The 16,528-nt window shown below is 34.8% G+C and overlaps 1 protein-coding gene across 35 annotated transcripts in view; it reads right to left on the bottom strand.

The window, feature by feature from the left end:
* LOC118199724 (uncharacterized) overlaps positions 1–16,528 on the bottom strand; it is a 203,476-nt gene that overhangs the window by 58,560 nt on the left and 128,388 nt on the right. For all 35 annotated transcript variants that reach the window (XM_085808940.1, XM_085808951.1, XM_085808945.1 and 32 more), the window contains one exon: positions 9,315–9,368. In XM_085808940.1, coding sequence (XP_085665066.1) covers positions 9,315–9,368 — 54 coding nt within the window. The remainder of the gene's footprint in view (positions 1–9,314; positions 9,369–16,528) is intronic.

The raw sequence follows: 16,528 nt of genomic DNA, 5'->3' as shown, positions 1-16,528 counted from the left end.
CCTGGAATCGTACGCAACGCCACCTCAAACCATGATGTCATGATGTCACGCGGTGGGGCGTTGCACAATTGCTGCTTGATTGGAGCTGTATCCACATCGACTCCACACTCGTGCTTGGCGACTATGATTGGAGCTACATAAGCGTGACTCATCCGAGAACACAACCCTCTGCCATTCCGTGATACGCATCGCTCGAACCTGGTACCATTGCAGACGTTGATGTTTATGATGTGAGGCCAATGGCAGTCTTCTTAAACGGACGCCAGAAGTGCAGGCCACTAGCCACCAATCGACAGCAAATGGTTGTAGAGTTGCGCGCCTCCAACCTGCACGCAACCAAGAGGTAACTGTTGAAACTGGAAAATAGACAGAGTCTTGCTAAGGGTTTAAGTCCCTTTTTATTCAACTTAAGAAATTACAATTGCGTGCTCTTGACGCTCACAAACTACGCCGACCCGGCGGTAAAATAAAAATAAGAACCTGAAAAGAAATAATAACAAGACTCTAACTACGAGGCTCTCTAAAAGTAACTAACCTCACCGCGTTTTACAATACCGCTGATAATTCAGCAAACTTTGAATATCACGTTGAACGAATAACAATTCTCCGAGGCAAGCACACAGGCTGAAACGCAGGGTTCTTCAATTTCTGGCTAACTACCTCCGCGCTCGTGAAGTAAGAACAGCACATCCCGAACCCGTTTCCTTTCTATTTAACTCAGAATACTTCCGCTGATAATTTGAATCCTTGGGCGTTCTACTAAAATTTACATACTCTGGCATTGGCAGTTCCAGGGGAAAGTAAGGCTTGACAGGAAAGATAGTTTAAACTTAAAATAAATGTTAGTTAAAATAAATATAAACCCAACATTTGCCGCTACCAGAATTTGGAAAACTTGGAAGCAGGTCCTACAAACGACCTGTTGTAAAGTTTCTATAATTCTGAACTAACTCTCAAGAGCCTCGTTTACACACACAAAAAAATCTTATGTAACAAAATGTATACTAAATTTCTGTCGATACTTATATAAATCTCTCTTCTTACAGCAGCATTTCCTGGACTTCATCAATCAATCTTGTTCTTTTCCTTCCAGCATCTGGAAGGAATAAGTATCAGTATCTTTCTAAATACATTATAATTTACACTTTCTTGACACTGAATAAATTTTTGTTTTTAAACGGTTCGTTTTCCTTAGTTATTGCTTAATTCACATTCATTCAATTTTTGAAGCATTAATTTAACTTGACCCTGGCTCTCCACCATGTGTGGTGTCAAACGGAAATATTCGTGTTTTAGTCTTACAACACTTCCCCTAACCAACATGATTTGTTAGAATTCAACGACCAAATAGACACACCTTACTCGACATTCTACAACTCGATGAGCTACTTTAACATTCTTAAAAATTCAAGTGTAGGTGGAGAACCCTACAAAACACATTCATTCTAACTTCCCCCTCATTCATCTTTAGACATGCAGGCTTTCGCTCTAAAGCATGATTTTATCTACAGTTTAATACTTAAATTCGAATTCATTGCTTTTAAGCATTTACTTTTAGCATCTAAAATTTTATGCTTCTAGACTAAATTCTACTTTTACATAACTTTCAAGTATTTACGTATATTTACAAAATTTTAATATATATGATTTTTACAATTTACCACAAAATGAATAAGAGAAAATAAATTTTTACTTTACTCATTCTTTGCCAAGCTGGCGGCACTGAAACTAAAATTCTTATTAATACAAGAATACGAAGTTATTTTTATCTTCGGCCAAATTTTGGCTTTAACATAACAGAATCAGTCTTTCGACCAACAGAAAATGCTTGTTCTTAGATTTGTACTTAAAGAAAATAATACTTTTGCCTTAGCTAAATAAAGTAAAACAAAACTAAGTCTCAACCGAGACATATTGACTTTCGTCAAAACATAGAACTTCGTACTTATGCATAACATTTCGGAACAAAAGAAAAAAATGTTATAGAAGATTTTAACTTATCTTTGAGTTTTCGATGATTGAAACTCCGTCATTCTTTTCTAGCAAAATTGTTCCCACGTTATAGGTTTCATGGACGTCAATCTTCTCCTTACTGACCTCCGAGTGTCGTCCACATTAGTTTTTCTCTTGCGTCCTCTGCAAGCTGGCCTCTTGGCGTAGCGATCGTCGGGTTGTTGTCTTTTTCGTTTCTCCATTGGACGGCTGGTCTTGACGTCCTCCGGTCTGGAGTCCTTCTTGAATTTCTTCTGTTGTTCCTGGTATTTTCGTTCCTCCTGCTGTCTTTTCAGTTTCCGGAACGGCAGCCTTGTTTGCACCTGACTCTCTGGCCTTGGGAGCGTTCTCCTTGATGTATAATTTCTACTGCGATACGTTGTAGGTGGTGTTTTCCTCTTTACCAAGGTTTTTTTACGCGGTGGCTTTGCATTCTTGCTTTTCTTAAATGCTGGAGTCTGAAAGTTTTCATTTTTTCTTTTTGGTACCGTCGTCTGGCTTCAGTTCTCTGCTTCTTGGGTGGTGGAACAGTTGTCGTTATTTCTGGACCTTCTACTTCTTTTAGATTTGAGTCCTGCAAGAAACTTTTAAGGATTTCAAAATCATTTGGATTATAGTATTTTTTCACCTGGTCGGGACTTGCTTTACAGATCTCCCCTCTCTCGTTCTTAAGGTACAATACGACTCCTTTGATTTCCTGAATTACATAGAGGCCTTCAAATTTTGGAGCTAACTTTGCAGTAAAATTGCCTGGGGCACTTGATAAAGAAAATTTCCGCTTCAATACTTTATCCCCAACTTTAAAATCTGCTTCACGGCGTTTTCTATCGTAATACACTTTTTGCTTATTTCTTGCCGTATCCGAGCTTTTAAGCGCCTGATCAATAAGTTGCACATCTTTCTGTTTAAACTCTTGCTCTCTTTGTTGCACAAAGAATAATTTATCTAAAGGCGTAATTAACTTTCGGCCTAAAAATAATTCTGCTGGGGTTTTTCCCGTAGTATCGTGATTTGCCGTTCTTAAAGCATAAGCTAATTCATTTATGTAGCCATCCCAGCGGTTGTGATGTGTGCTAACGTAACTGCGAATTATTTTTACGATGTTTTTATTCACTCTTTCTGCTATGTTAGCCTGTGGTCTATACGGAACCATTTTGATATGGCGTATGCCAAGTCCAGTGCATATGTTTTCAAATATTTGACTAATGAATTGTTTTCCGTTATCGCTAATGACTAATCACCGTATTTTAAAATGTGTCTGTGTAAGAATGCATCTGCGACTGTTTTGGCTGACGCGCGTTTAAGTGGAACAATTTCTGTCCATTTTGAAAAATGATCTACAATTACTAAAAGAAAACGATTTTTATTTAACTCACTCTGGGGGAAAGGACCAAGAAGATCTATGCCTAAAATTTCATTCGGAAATGTAGCGCGAATGCTATTTAAATACCCGGCCGGGCTGTAATTAATATCATTTATTAACTGACATTGATTGCAGGACCTGACATACGCAGTTACTATTTTGTATAATTGCGGGAAATATACCGCCTCGCGTACCCTTTTTAAAGTCTTTCTGACCCCTAAATGACCCGCTGTTTTCGCGTCGTGTAATTCCTTCAAAATGCTTAATCGAAGCGAGGCTGGGATTACTGGTTTGTACTCGAGATTTTCGTTTGTTGTTTTCGTATAAAATAATAAATTATCTATTATTTCACAGTTTTCTGCTCTATTTCTTATCGCAACGATATCTGTGTGCTCAAAGCTTTCGGGGTCTTTCAAATATGCATAGATATTTCCAAATTCAGGATCAGATTTCAGTTCAGTGATAATCGTATCTCTAGAATCTAAAATTTTTGAAGTCAACACAGCGCATTTAAGTTCATTTCCTTCATCGTTCAGTTTTATACGAGAAAGTGCGTCAGCTACATTGTTTTCCTTACCCGGTTTATATTTTATTATTAGATTATATTCTTGGAGTTTTAAAGCCCATCTTATTAACCTGGGCGTTAGGTTTTTCCCCGAGTATAGTCTACCAACAGCCGCATGATCCGAAAAGACTGTTACTGGCGCTTTGCCGAAATAAACTCGAAATTTGTGTACAGCCATTAATACGGCTAATGTTTCTCTTTCTGTAGCTGTATAATTCCTTTGTGTCTGATTCAATGTTTTACTAAAAAATGCCAGCGGATGGTTATTTTGCATAAGAACCGCACCCACCGCATAGTCCGACGCATCTGCTGCAATTTCCAGGTTTTCGTCCCCCTCAGGGAATTTTAAAACAGGGGCATTGATGAGCGCTTCTTTTAATCCTTCAAATGCTGTATTTGCTTCCGCTGTCCACGTAAATTTACTTCTCTTTCTTTTAATTACTAAGAGTGGTTCAACAATATTAGCGAAATCTTTTATGAAAGACCGATAGTAAGAACATAACCCAAGGAAAGAAGAAAGTTTCTTGGCGGTGCTGGGTGGTGGGAAATTCTTGATTGCTTTTATTTTTGAATCTTGCGTTTCTATACCCTTTTGCGAAATTTTATAACCGAGATATTTAAGTTCTTTAGTTGCGAACTTGCATTTTGAGGCGTTAATTGTAAGACCGGCCTCTTTTAATAATTTAAAAACTTCTAGATCTTTAATGTGTTGTCCCAACGTACTACTCGTTATAATTATATCATCTAGATAGATTAAAGTCGATTTTCCTAGGACAGGCTTTAGAACAATGTCCATAGCTCTCTGGAATGTTGATGGGGCCCCACACAACCCAAAGGGCATGCGTAAGAATGCATAAGTGCCCGATTTTGTGATAAACGCGGTTTTATGTATGTCTTCGGGTCTCATAGCTATTTGATAGTAGCCAGACGTTAAGTCGAAAGTAGACATGTATCTTGTAGATTTGATCTTTCTAATAATTTCCTCTATAACCGGCAAAGAGTAAACTGGGAATTTAGTAATACTATTTAGTTTTCTGTAATCGATAGCAAACCTCCAAGTCCTTTTATCCGAAGGAGGAAACTCGTTCTTTTTCCTACATAGTACGACTGGACTCGCGTACTCACTATTTATGGGCGTTATTATTTTATTCTTTAACATCTCCTGAATATGTTCTTCGATGATTACGTCTTTTTGTTTGACATAACGATATGGTTTAGTCCTACAAGGTTTTTCGGCAGTTAATTGTATCTGATGCGTAACTATTTGACAACTACCAGGCTTTTCTGAAAACAAGTTAGAAAAATTACTCACCACTTGCTGGATGGCTTGACTTTCATGGTCATTCAGATGGCTAAGGTCAACTTGCGGTTGCTCCACAGGTTCCACCACCCTCTGGTCCATCTCCAGCACCACAGAACTGTCTTGAAAATTCAATTTGGCCCCCGCGGCCCTCAAAAACTCCATACCTAAAATAAGAGGATTTTGCAGATAGTTCACTACAAAAATTAATACTTTGAGGCTTTCCTCTTTTACCTGTATGTTTAATGATAATTTCCCGATGCAGTGACAGGTTTTTCCTTGCGCCGATATAATTTCCGTATTTTTGGTTTTAAATAATCTACCCTATAAAAATTCTTTTTGAAGAATGTTTCGCTCATAAAATTTCCTTCTGCTCCTGTATCGATGAGGGCTTCTACTGGTACATCGCCAACCAGGACTTGTATAATTGGTAGATGTGAGTTTTTTACGATGACCGTATTTAAATGTCTTTTTGAGGGTTTTTTTAAAAATTCCGGGGTCTGGACCCTCGCTTTCACAGGCCCCTCTACTCGTTTAAGGCTTTCCTTTCAAGTTCTGCCTTCTGGGTACGCAGATGTTTGTTTTCGAATTTTCTTTTTGGGCCTTGAACTTCGAGGTTCGATGAGTTAGCTTGATAGCTCTTTCCCTCATAAGAGCGGTTTGCATTTCTGGTTTGCTCATTTGAAGATTTCCTTCGGGTACTTTGAGAATACGATGCCTCTCTAGCTTTTCCCGCAATTCTGCGATTTTGAAACTTCACGGCAAATTCGAAGAGCTCCTGCAATGTGCTTGGGTTTCTAATTTCGAAGTAGTCTTGAACAGCAGGTAACAATCTTGGTAAGATTATTTCAATAATCTCCGCGTCGGGTTTCTTCCCATACAGCATATCCGTCAGCTTAATTTTTCGCAAAATAAAGTCCGTCAACTCTTCTATATCCCGTTGATAGAAACTACATAGTTCGGCTTCCAGATTTGCTCGATCTTTCACTATGGGGAAGGCCTTTACTAACGATTTTTTGAAATTTTCAAATGTATATGTCTGGCTTCCAAATTCCCCTAATAAAAATTTGCCTATATTCTTCCACCATAGCGCGGCCTGTCCTCTTAGTGCGGATGTGGCGATGGCAATTTTTTGTCTTTCAGGCACAGCGTAGAGCTGAAAGTGATTTTCTAGGCCTTCTAGATATATCGCCTGACGTTTGGCTTGATTGACGCTCTCAAAGTCTGGACCAGGTATTCAAATCCTTCCAATTGGCTTGCCATTCTTGGTGTTGTCCCGCGGCTTCCATCAGATTTTCGGCCATTTCAGTTCGATAAGTGTTCGGGCGCCAATGTAGAGTTGCGAGCCTCCAACCTGCACGCAACCAAGAGGTGACTGTTGAAACTGGAAAATAGACAGAGTCTTGCTAAGGGTTTAAGTCCCTTTTTATTCAACTTAAGAAATTACAATTGCGTGCTCTTGACGCTCACAAACTACGCCGACCCGGCGGTAAAATAAAAATAAGAACCTGAAAAGAAATAATAACAAGACTCTAACTACGAGGCTCTCTAAAAGTAACTAACCTCATCGCGTTTTACAATACCGCTGCTAATTCAGCAAACTTTGAATATCACGTTGAACGAATAACAATTCTCCGAGGCAAGCACACAGGCCGAAACGCGGGGTTCTTCAATTTCTGGCTAACTACCTCCGCGCTCGTGACGTAAGAACAGCACATCTCGAACTCGTTTCCTTTCTATTTAACTCAGAATACTTCCGCTGATAATTTGAATCCTTGCGCGTTCTACTAAAATTTACATACTCTGGCATTGGCAGTTCCAGGGGAAAGTAAGGCTTGACAGGAAAGATAGTTTAAACTTAAAATAAATGTTAGTTAAAATAAATATAAACCCTACATGGTTCTGGTCAACTTAAAAACACTCAGGTGTATTGAATATGCTGCACTGTGGTGCACTGTGGATGCGTCTAGGTGTGCGTCAGCTGAGATTTGCCGTATGGACGAACCTGCCCTTCCCAGTCCGATCACCACGCCCTCGTAAAATCGTCTGTCTGTTGGAACTGCCTCTGTTTACAACGGCCTGGCATTCTTTGCTATTGCACCGCATCCTCTGAGAAAACAACAAATTTTCTACGATGATATACTAGCAGATGATTCTACTAGCAGAAATAACGCCACGAAAATTAAACATTCTGCAGTCTCCTTTCCCTTATATCTTCTTCAACGTGCGCTGGAGAACTGCGCATTTCAGATCATTCGTATAATTCGGTGACGTGCGTCTACCCTGAAATTTGCATAATTTTCTGGCCACTTCTTGGTGTTGAATTTTCAATTTCGGGAATGGTATGTTTACTTTGCTACTTCACTGAACTATTTATACATAAGAAAAAGGGAACTATCACCTCTTTGAAATTTATTGTCATGCAAACTGGATTTTATGTACCCCTTTCTTTTTTTCCATTTTTATATTTCTTACAGTGTTTTAGGTCACTTGGTAATTAAAGAGTAAGTTACATGTAAATAATTACAGGGCAGACGAAAATATAAAACATTCACACGCAAGATAATAGAAGCTGCGGAATATTACCTTGGGGAATTATTTGTTCTCTACGTTCTTCACAGAATGGAAAGTCAAAAAAAAAAAAAAAAAAAAAGATAAAACTAAATAATTAAAATGAAAAAATAAATACATATTCTCATATTACAATAAAAACTTGCATGTTTAGGGTTACTGTTGCAAAATGCAACAGTAAACCTAAATACGCATGCATCTATATGTTATTTTGCTGTCTATCTGCATTAGTATGTTTCCAGGAACACTAATAAAATCTCTAGTATTTTAAGTTAGTCCCATTCTTACGCATAATTTTGATTTAAATAGACTGTGTATACATAAACATACACACACTCACAAACATATATACGTAAGATAAAATATGTAAATCAAAATTTTAAGATAAAAACATGCAAATCAAAATTATAACTTAAATTATCAACAGTCCTTAAATTCTCCCTCTTTATTCTAAGAATCATAATAACGTTTTTGGACTGTGTCATTTCAAGATGAGTCCACATCGTATGGCCTTCGGTAACGCTGATGAGTATCTAATCCGGAACCTAAACTCAAAATTTCGAGAACTGAAACCGTTCTCTTAATAAACAGCCAATACCAAAACCTTCCCTTTGTGAGCGTCCATATTGGATAATAGCGCACTTATCGATGAAATCTAAACCCAACATCTGGGTATTAATCTGTTATGTGCTCTGGAATGTAATCTTTGTCTCTTTTGCTTCGATTCTTTTGTTTTTGTTCGACTCTACTTCCAGGCCGTTCTTTGGTTCATCTCTCCATTTGCTTTGTCTTGCTGCTAACTACGCCGTTATCTAAAATGTGATACTCTACACAAAATTGTGGGGGTTGCGTATTTCGCCCATGATCATGTGTGATGAAAAATATATTTTAGATAATTAGTTCGTGTCCAGCAAAAAAAGTTATAGTCAGTTCGGCCACGTCTGTCTACAAGACTCTCCTTCTTTACTCATCATCAAACTGCGCAGCGAAACAACAGTCGAAATCTCTTTCAGCTATTGACCAGTCATCAAGTTAATTACAGTTGTTGCTATTATTACAGATTTAGTCGACAGGATCTACCTTGTGATAAATGACTCCCGCTTCACCTAACATTGGCCTACGGAATTCAATTGCAAGTTTAAAAGTCCTACCTTTTCTAACTGAAATCCTTCGAAAGTAATATCAAGATGATTAATAAGAAAATTAGTTTTTTTTTCAAAATAATCATTGCTTTTATAATCATTGCTTTAGCTTAAATTACTAAGTTTATTCTTTACTGGTTGCATATTTGTAAAAATTTTGGTTACGTTCTGATAAGGTTATATTTTACATTTCTTGCCTTTCTTATTTAAAAAGTATTTAAAAACTTTCAGTACTTTCAGAAAAGCTCAGAAAGTACTTTTAAAGTACTTTCAGTATTTAAAAATTTTACAGAGTTTTAGGTCACTTGGTATTTAAAGTGTAAGATACACGTAAATAATTGCAGGGCAGAAGAAGATATAATAGAAGCTACAAAGTATTACCTTGACTACGGTTAGAATCGATTTCCTCTCTTTGTGGTTGAGGAATAGGGAAGCCTGGAAAAAAGGAGGAGAAAATTAATAATTAAAACTAAAAAAATAAATAGTTAAATCACAGAAAAACTTGCATGTGCAAAACATTTACTGTTGCAAAAATGCATTATAGACATCTTTCTATATTTTGAATGTTAATTTTCTGTCGATCTACAGTAGTGTGTTTCCAGTAACACTATTAAAATCCCTAGTAGTTTAAATTATTCCCATCTTATGCATAATTTTAATCTAAAATAGAATTTGTAGGTGCAAACACACACGCATATTGTTCCCCTTGGAAAGTCAATTAATTTCTGATCAATAGCGATAATTACTTGTTTTTAATTTCTTTTTCAAAGTGTGAAATTTTGTTATTCATGATTTAAATTCAAGTCCCCGTAAAACTTTTCTTTCATAATTTACATTCAAGTTACTTTAAAACACAATTTTCGGAATTAAACTACCTACACATGGGTTCCCCTATTTTGATACTTCTACTAAATTTATATTAGGAGATAATATAATCAATATTTCTTTAGTAAATAAATTATTATATATATATATATATATATATATATATATATATATATGTATCTATACAGAGTACAACTCGCGTAAAATGAACCCTAATTTAAAAAGATAGTCCCGGACTGAGCGAGGAAATCGAAAATATTTAGTTGCCCCTCCCCCTTCAAAAAAAAATTGGAACAGTTCTGTATCGCCCATTCTACTGTGCCGATTGACGAAATTCAAATTGCGTTTTTGATGTCTCGAAAGCGCGACTTAGGTTATATAATATATCTATATATAGTAAACATTATTCTAACATAGGTATTTTGGCACAAAATCGGACATTTTCTGAAATAACATATCAATTTTTTTCCATATTTCGATTTTACGATTCTATATAAGCCTAGATATTAAATTTTGTAGATTTTGGTGAGAAATTTATGGAGAAATTAAAAAATTTATATTGGCGAATTTTTTTGCAGTTTGCGCCATGAATACCTCACTTGGAGGAATATTTAATTTATAGTAACCTACTTACTTTCCTCTTTTTTCATTGATGCACGGGAGGAAAAAAAAGTCCATCGTTCATTCTTTCAAATAATTTTAACGAAGTGCCGAAACCACATTTTTGTTATTATCATTTATATTAAATACGCCAAATTTCAAAGCGCGCCAAAGTGTAAATTCACGTATATCTTAGGACATTTTGAATAAAAAGCTCTAAAGTTCTAATCTTTTGCAGATATGCTTAAAAATACATCTGCTTTAAGATGTTGTTAAAAATTTTTATAGGTTATAATACAAAAAGTTTTTCGAAAAATTTATAAAAGTTATTCAAAAATACAAATTAATAAAATAAATGATAAAAAAATTGCAAATTATATTTGGATTAGCCAAAATTTTGAATTCTGGAAGAAGAAATCAAATAAGTTTAATTAAAAAAGGGATATTAACAAAAATATATCAAATTCATTTAACACTGGGGAGCTAAAATTGAGGACTAATTTTTAAAAAGGTACTCGTGCGATTTTTATAAAACTTGGCAGTTTGGCATAATTTCAGTCTTAGAATCAAAATATGAAAAAAAAAAAAAAAGTTGGCATGTCATTTCAGAAAACGTCCGATTTTGTGTCAAAATACTTATATTGAAACAATTGCTAATAGAAAACTAATATATATATCCCAAGTCGCGCTTTCGAGACAAGAAAAACGCAAATTGAATCTTGTCAATCGGACCTATAGAACGGGAGATAAAGAACTGTCCCTTTTTTTATGCGCATTGTTACAATGTTAAGTCTGTGGGATCAAATCCCGGTTATGACGACCCGTTCTAGAAGAGCAAACCCCGGTTATAGCGAGCAACACTTCTGTGATTCATAAAATTTCTATTGATGGCCATCTCCCAGCTCAGCTAATTCCATTTTGGAAAATTTTCTTTAACATTCCGAAGTTTACCGAAAGGTAGTGATAACTCATAAATCCCGCGAACACGTGATGGCGGCCTTTTATATCGTGGGGAGTGATCAGGATTGAATTTTTACCACCGAATTCTACGGGTGTTATCTAGCCTACGGACCAAGGGATGAAAAGAAGTTTTAAATAAATCTTTAGCAAGCACTTGATGTTGATGTTTCTCGATAGCAGAAAAATAGGAACAAGCTCAAATGCTAATTAAACGAACTCGAAGCGATATTTGTAATGATTTAATGAAAGACGCGTTACATCAATGTGCACTATTAACTACATCCGTAAGGTTGAACTGGACATTTCTGAAGAGGGCCAAATCACCGACGAAGAAGAAGAAGAGTAGATGTCTTGGAAAATTTGGAAATGACTACAGAAGAATTTGCAAATTATGTATCAGTTGACGCCAATGTTATCACTTCCGAGATACCTACTCCCGAGGATATTGTAGCTGAAATTCAAGCTAAAGCAGATGAAAAAAATAATGAAACCGACGACGATAACCACGAATATGAAGAATTTCAAGCCATACCGCCCCCTCCCCCAACATAAGCAGTGGCTTTTGGTGTGCACAGAAAAACGTTTCTTTAAAGCTAGGAATGCAAATGACCATGTTTATTGGGCCATGAGGCTTTTTTGAAGAACACCCTGCTAAAAATGCCCCGTAGAAACCCATAAAATTTTTTTACGGGGAATTGGTCTACGGGTACTCGTACAGCTCTGCGGGTACCCGTAAGCCAAATCCTCGTAAAAACCCACAGACAAAAACCCGTACAACTGTACGGGTACCCGTAGGCCAAATCCCCGTAAAAACCCATAGAAAGAAACCTGTACGGTTGTACGGGTACCCGTAAAAGCCCATAAAAAGAAACCCGTACGTTTGTATGGGACCCGTAGGCCAAATACCCGTAAAAACTCATAAAAAAACCCTTACGGTTGTACGGGTACCCTTAGGCCAAATACCCGTAAAAAAATCTGTAAACAGAAACCCGTAACACTGTACGGATACGAGTAGGCCGAATCTCTGTAGAAACCTGTAGAACTGTAGGCACTATAAACAAAATCCCAGTAAAAATCCATAGCCAAAAACCAGAACTTTATATGCATATCCATTGGCCAAATTTCCATTAAAAAATGGATATTCCGTAGGTCTATGCCTTGTAAAAACCAGTAGACAAAAGCATGTACACCTATACAGGCACCCATACGCCAAATCCTGTAAAAACCACTACACAAAAATCCACAGACCAATAAAGGTACCTCTTGGAAAAATCGCTTCAGAAAACAGTAAACAAAAACCCATAAACAGAACCAATAGCATTATACCATAGTGGAGTATCCATACACAGAATCGTACATAGATCGGGTATCCATATACAGAATCCCTATAAAAACAATACACAAAAATATAACTCTAAATCAAATTTCCATAAAAACATAAACCAGCAGAAGTACATAATTTAGCACTGCTGAAATGTACAGAACTAAATGGCTGAGAAAGCATGTAAAGTAATTTTAAATAAAATTCAATGCGAATAAATAAAAATTTTAAAATATCTAGAAGCCTACGAGCCCCTGTCCTTCTTAATGCACGTCAATATCTATAAATATATTACAAAATATTAAACTACCTTTATATAATTTTGAAAATAAAATGAATAGAAAGATAATAACCAAAGTCATGATTCACAACCATCGAATGATATATGTACATATATATATGTAAGAAAAATAAGGAATAAGCAAAGGATTAAATTAGCAGCGTAAAATTAATTTTCCTTCTCTATTCTAAAAACAGTAATCTTTCTGCACTGCGTCATTTCGAGATTAATTCATGTCATATGACTTTTACATAATTTGATGTTGTAAAAGGAACTAAAACTCAAACAGCCAATAGTAATTTTGCAGCAGTATTAATTATCAAATACGAGTAAAAATGCATCAAGTACCAAAATTAACTCGGTCTGAATTAAGATTTCACCCTTAACATAACGCATTTGCTTTTTACGCTTTGGCCTAGCTGGATTGCAGTCTGTCTGCTCCTTGTTTCTTACTACACATTTATCAAAAATGTTAATTTTTGGAGTAGTCATAAATAATGTGCCAACGTGTTTGGGGTTGCAACATATTTGCTGACAGAAAAGTTGAATTAAATCTACCTCGACTGGCAAATTTCTTATTCATTGTGGATTGGAGTTTCAACATCTCTAAGCCATCAAAATTCTTGCTGTTCATTACGGATTCAGCTGCTTGTATTCGACTACAGAATCTATTACATATATATATACATATCATTTCATTTGATGGTTGTGAATCATTACTTTGACTGTATATATATTATTGATTTCATTATAAATATATACATATAGTATCTCACTGCATAATATTTGTATTTCAGTTCTTAATTGTGAAATTAAACAATTGTATTTAATCACATCAGCTTGCTTAACAATTTGATACCTAATGAGAAATATATTGCCAAAGGATGGTACTTTCTAGCATCTGCTTAAATTTTAAGTTACCTAAAATGCACTAAACCAAATTAGAAAACAAAACTAGAAGAAACCCAAATTTTCAGGAAGAGAAACTTTATAAGCAAGCAAAAAGATTTTTGGGACTTGCAAATTAGAAACTTAACATAGAGTTCAAATTTAGCATACTTGCTATCCCCTTAAAGATCGCTTACCACTGATAGTAACACCCTGCAGTTTATTATGACATGCATACACATAGATGTTTTGCGTGGAAGAAAGGATGAATCCTAGAATATAATGTAGTGAAGAAATAATAATATACAAACACTGTGTCGACCCCTTATTATAATACTTTGAAAGTTACCTGTATCTCTCAAAAGATAAATGAAACATGAAGATAACATATAATAAACTTAATAATACCCAAAATACAATAAATTATATTGTAACAAAATGAATTTTAAAAAATTTACAAGTCTCAACAAATACCAATTCTCAACGCACAGTTCGGGAATTAAGGAAATATCTCATAGCGTATAATGTTTTATTCCGTATCTCACTTTTAGTGCTATATAATCTTCCACAGATTTTATATAAATAAAATCTATAGCATAATGGGTATTTATACTATATGTAGTTCTTGATGTAAAAAAGATCAACTTTCGTACTGTAAAAACGAGTGTGTCTATGTGAATAAGTAATAAACGAGTCCATCTATGTGAATAAGTATGAATATACTCATATACACATGATTATACTAAATAACTAATTTAATGAAACTACATTCTAATAGAAAAATAGGGAAAGTGTAGAATCGCCCACTACTTGGCGTGTTTTTAAGAATTGCACATACTCGGTATCCATGTACACATCGACGTATTTTCACTTAAAAAAACATCCCAGAATTGCACAAAAATGTCATTGCGCACTCCTTTGACTTTATCCATGTACACCATGTACACATCGACCTATTTTCACTTTAAAAGTCAAAAGAAAATTGACAAAAATTTAATTCTTTTTACTTTAGTAAAAAGTGCCAAATAAATAAGTGGACGATTCTGCACTTTAATCCAAAAATATATAAAAATACCATTTACCTATATATATTAATAATTTATTATTACACAAGGTTTTTCATACATCATCTCAAAGGAACATAAATTTAATTTAAGCGATGCATTTATTGGAATAAATTTAGCCAGTGTTTTATGTGTAAGTTATTTAGATTTCTATTGTAGAAAGAATACTTTAGAAAATGTATAGAAATATTATTTTGAACCATAAAAATTCTAAATAGTAAAATATGAAGTACTGAAAAGGTAGCTATTGTTTTTGACAGTAGATTATATAATATAAAAATACCTCATGCTGAGCATTTTCTGAAATTACAATACCAAATGAAATTTATATAGTGCAGTATTTAGCAATAATAACTTTTTGTAAACAAATGTAGCTATATTCGCTTAATTGTAATGACAGTAATTTTAACTGCATTTGTATAAGGCTGTACAGAAGATTTATTTATATGGGTTTTTCATCCGCAAAGAACAACCGGATTCTCTGTGGAAGTGCTTCCGAAAATAATGTTTAAATTCTACTCTAACTATAGTTGAAAGCAATGCTATAACAATGCCCTTATAAGACTCATGATCCGAAAAGCTTTGGTTTTAATTGTCTCGTAAAAACTTTCTGCAAAATTCATACCCAAGTAAAAATTACTACACCGAAGTCAATTGATTATACAGCAAAAAACGTTCCTAAAACAATCAACTCCACAATTCAAGATAATGCCAGTTTCCTGTAGCCTGACATAACTATGAGCGATTTTTTTTAAAGTCCTGTTATTTAATTATTGTACTAACAAATGTGTCATTATCAGAGGTGGTCATTTAAGAAAATAACCACTATATGAGGTTTCAACTTAATGTAATTTTTTTCAAATAAATAACTCCCTTTTTATACTCCCAAGACTAGTACATTTAATATTACATAAATCTTATTCACAAATCTATTTCTACACTCATGTCCATAAATTAAGGATAATGCAAAATTAGGCAAAGGAAGAGTTAGAAGCAAAACAAATTTGACTTATTTCTAAAGCTTATTTATTAAACAAAAGGTAAAGAGCAAAAAAAAAGATGCTATATGTTTGATATTGTTAAAAAAAATAGCGATTTTTCTCCCTGGAGCAAATTACAAAAAACACCTATTTACAAAAAACCGATATTACATGGTTGGTATGATTGTTAATGCATTGCATGTCTTCCAGACGATGCAATACAGTCCGTACAAAGCCTAGGCATGCTGAGTATCAAATTATCGATCTGATCTTGGGGGATATTACACCACTCAAAAAGCAATGCTCTCCGAAGTTTCGGTAGACATGTAGGAGGAGGTTGACGGGCTGCAACTCGTCTGTAATTTTTTAAAGCATATCCCATTGCTATTAAATTAAACCCTCATTGCTTAAACTTACATATAATAAATGCTAAAGATTGAATTTTATTCTTATATTCGGTCATATTGTATTACATTTTAAATAATTAGCGTTGAAATTATTTCTAATTTTTCAAGATATATGTCGATGTATACAAAAGCAATTCTGTTTAAGAAACTTCTGATTGCAAAGGTGTTGTTATTGTGCATTTTGTGTTCAAAAATATATTTAAGAAATATTAATATTTCTTTATTATTCTAAGTTGTTAATGAAGATATTATATTCGAAATCAAAAAGGT

Source organism: Stegodyphus dumicola, chromosome X2 (genome assembly GCF_044657685.1).
Source record: "Stegodyphus dumicola isolate Sdum_Otavi_A_Nest chromosome X2, ASM4465768v1".
NCBI classification, from domain to species: domain Eukaryota; kingdom Metazoa; phylum Arthropoda; class Arachnida; order Araneae; family Eresidae; genus Stegodyphus; species Stegodyphus dumicola.
This window is presented reverse-complemented; position numbering and strand designations above follow the sequence as displayed.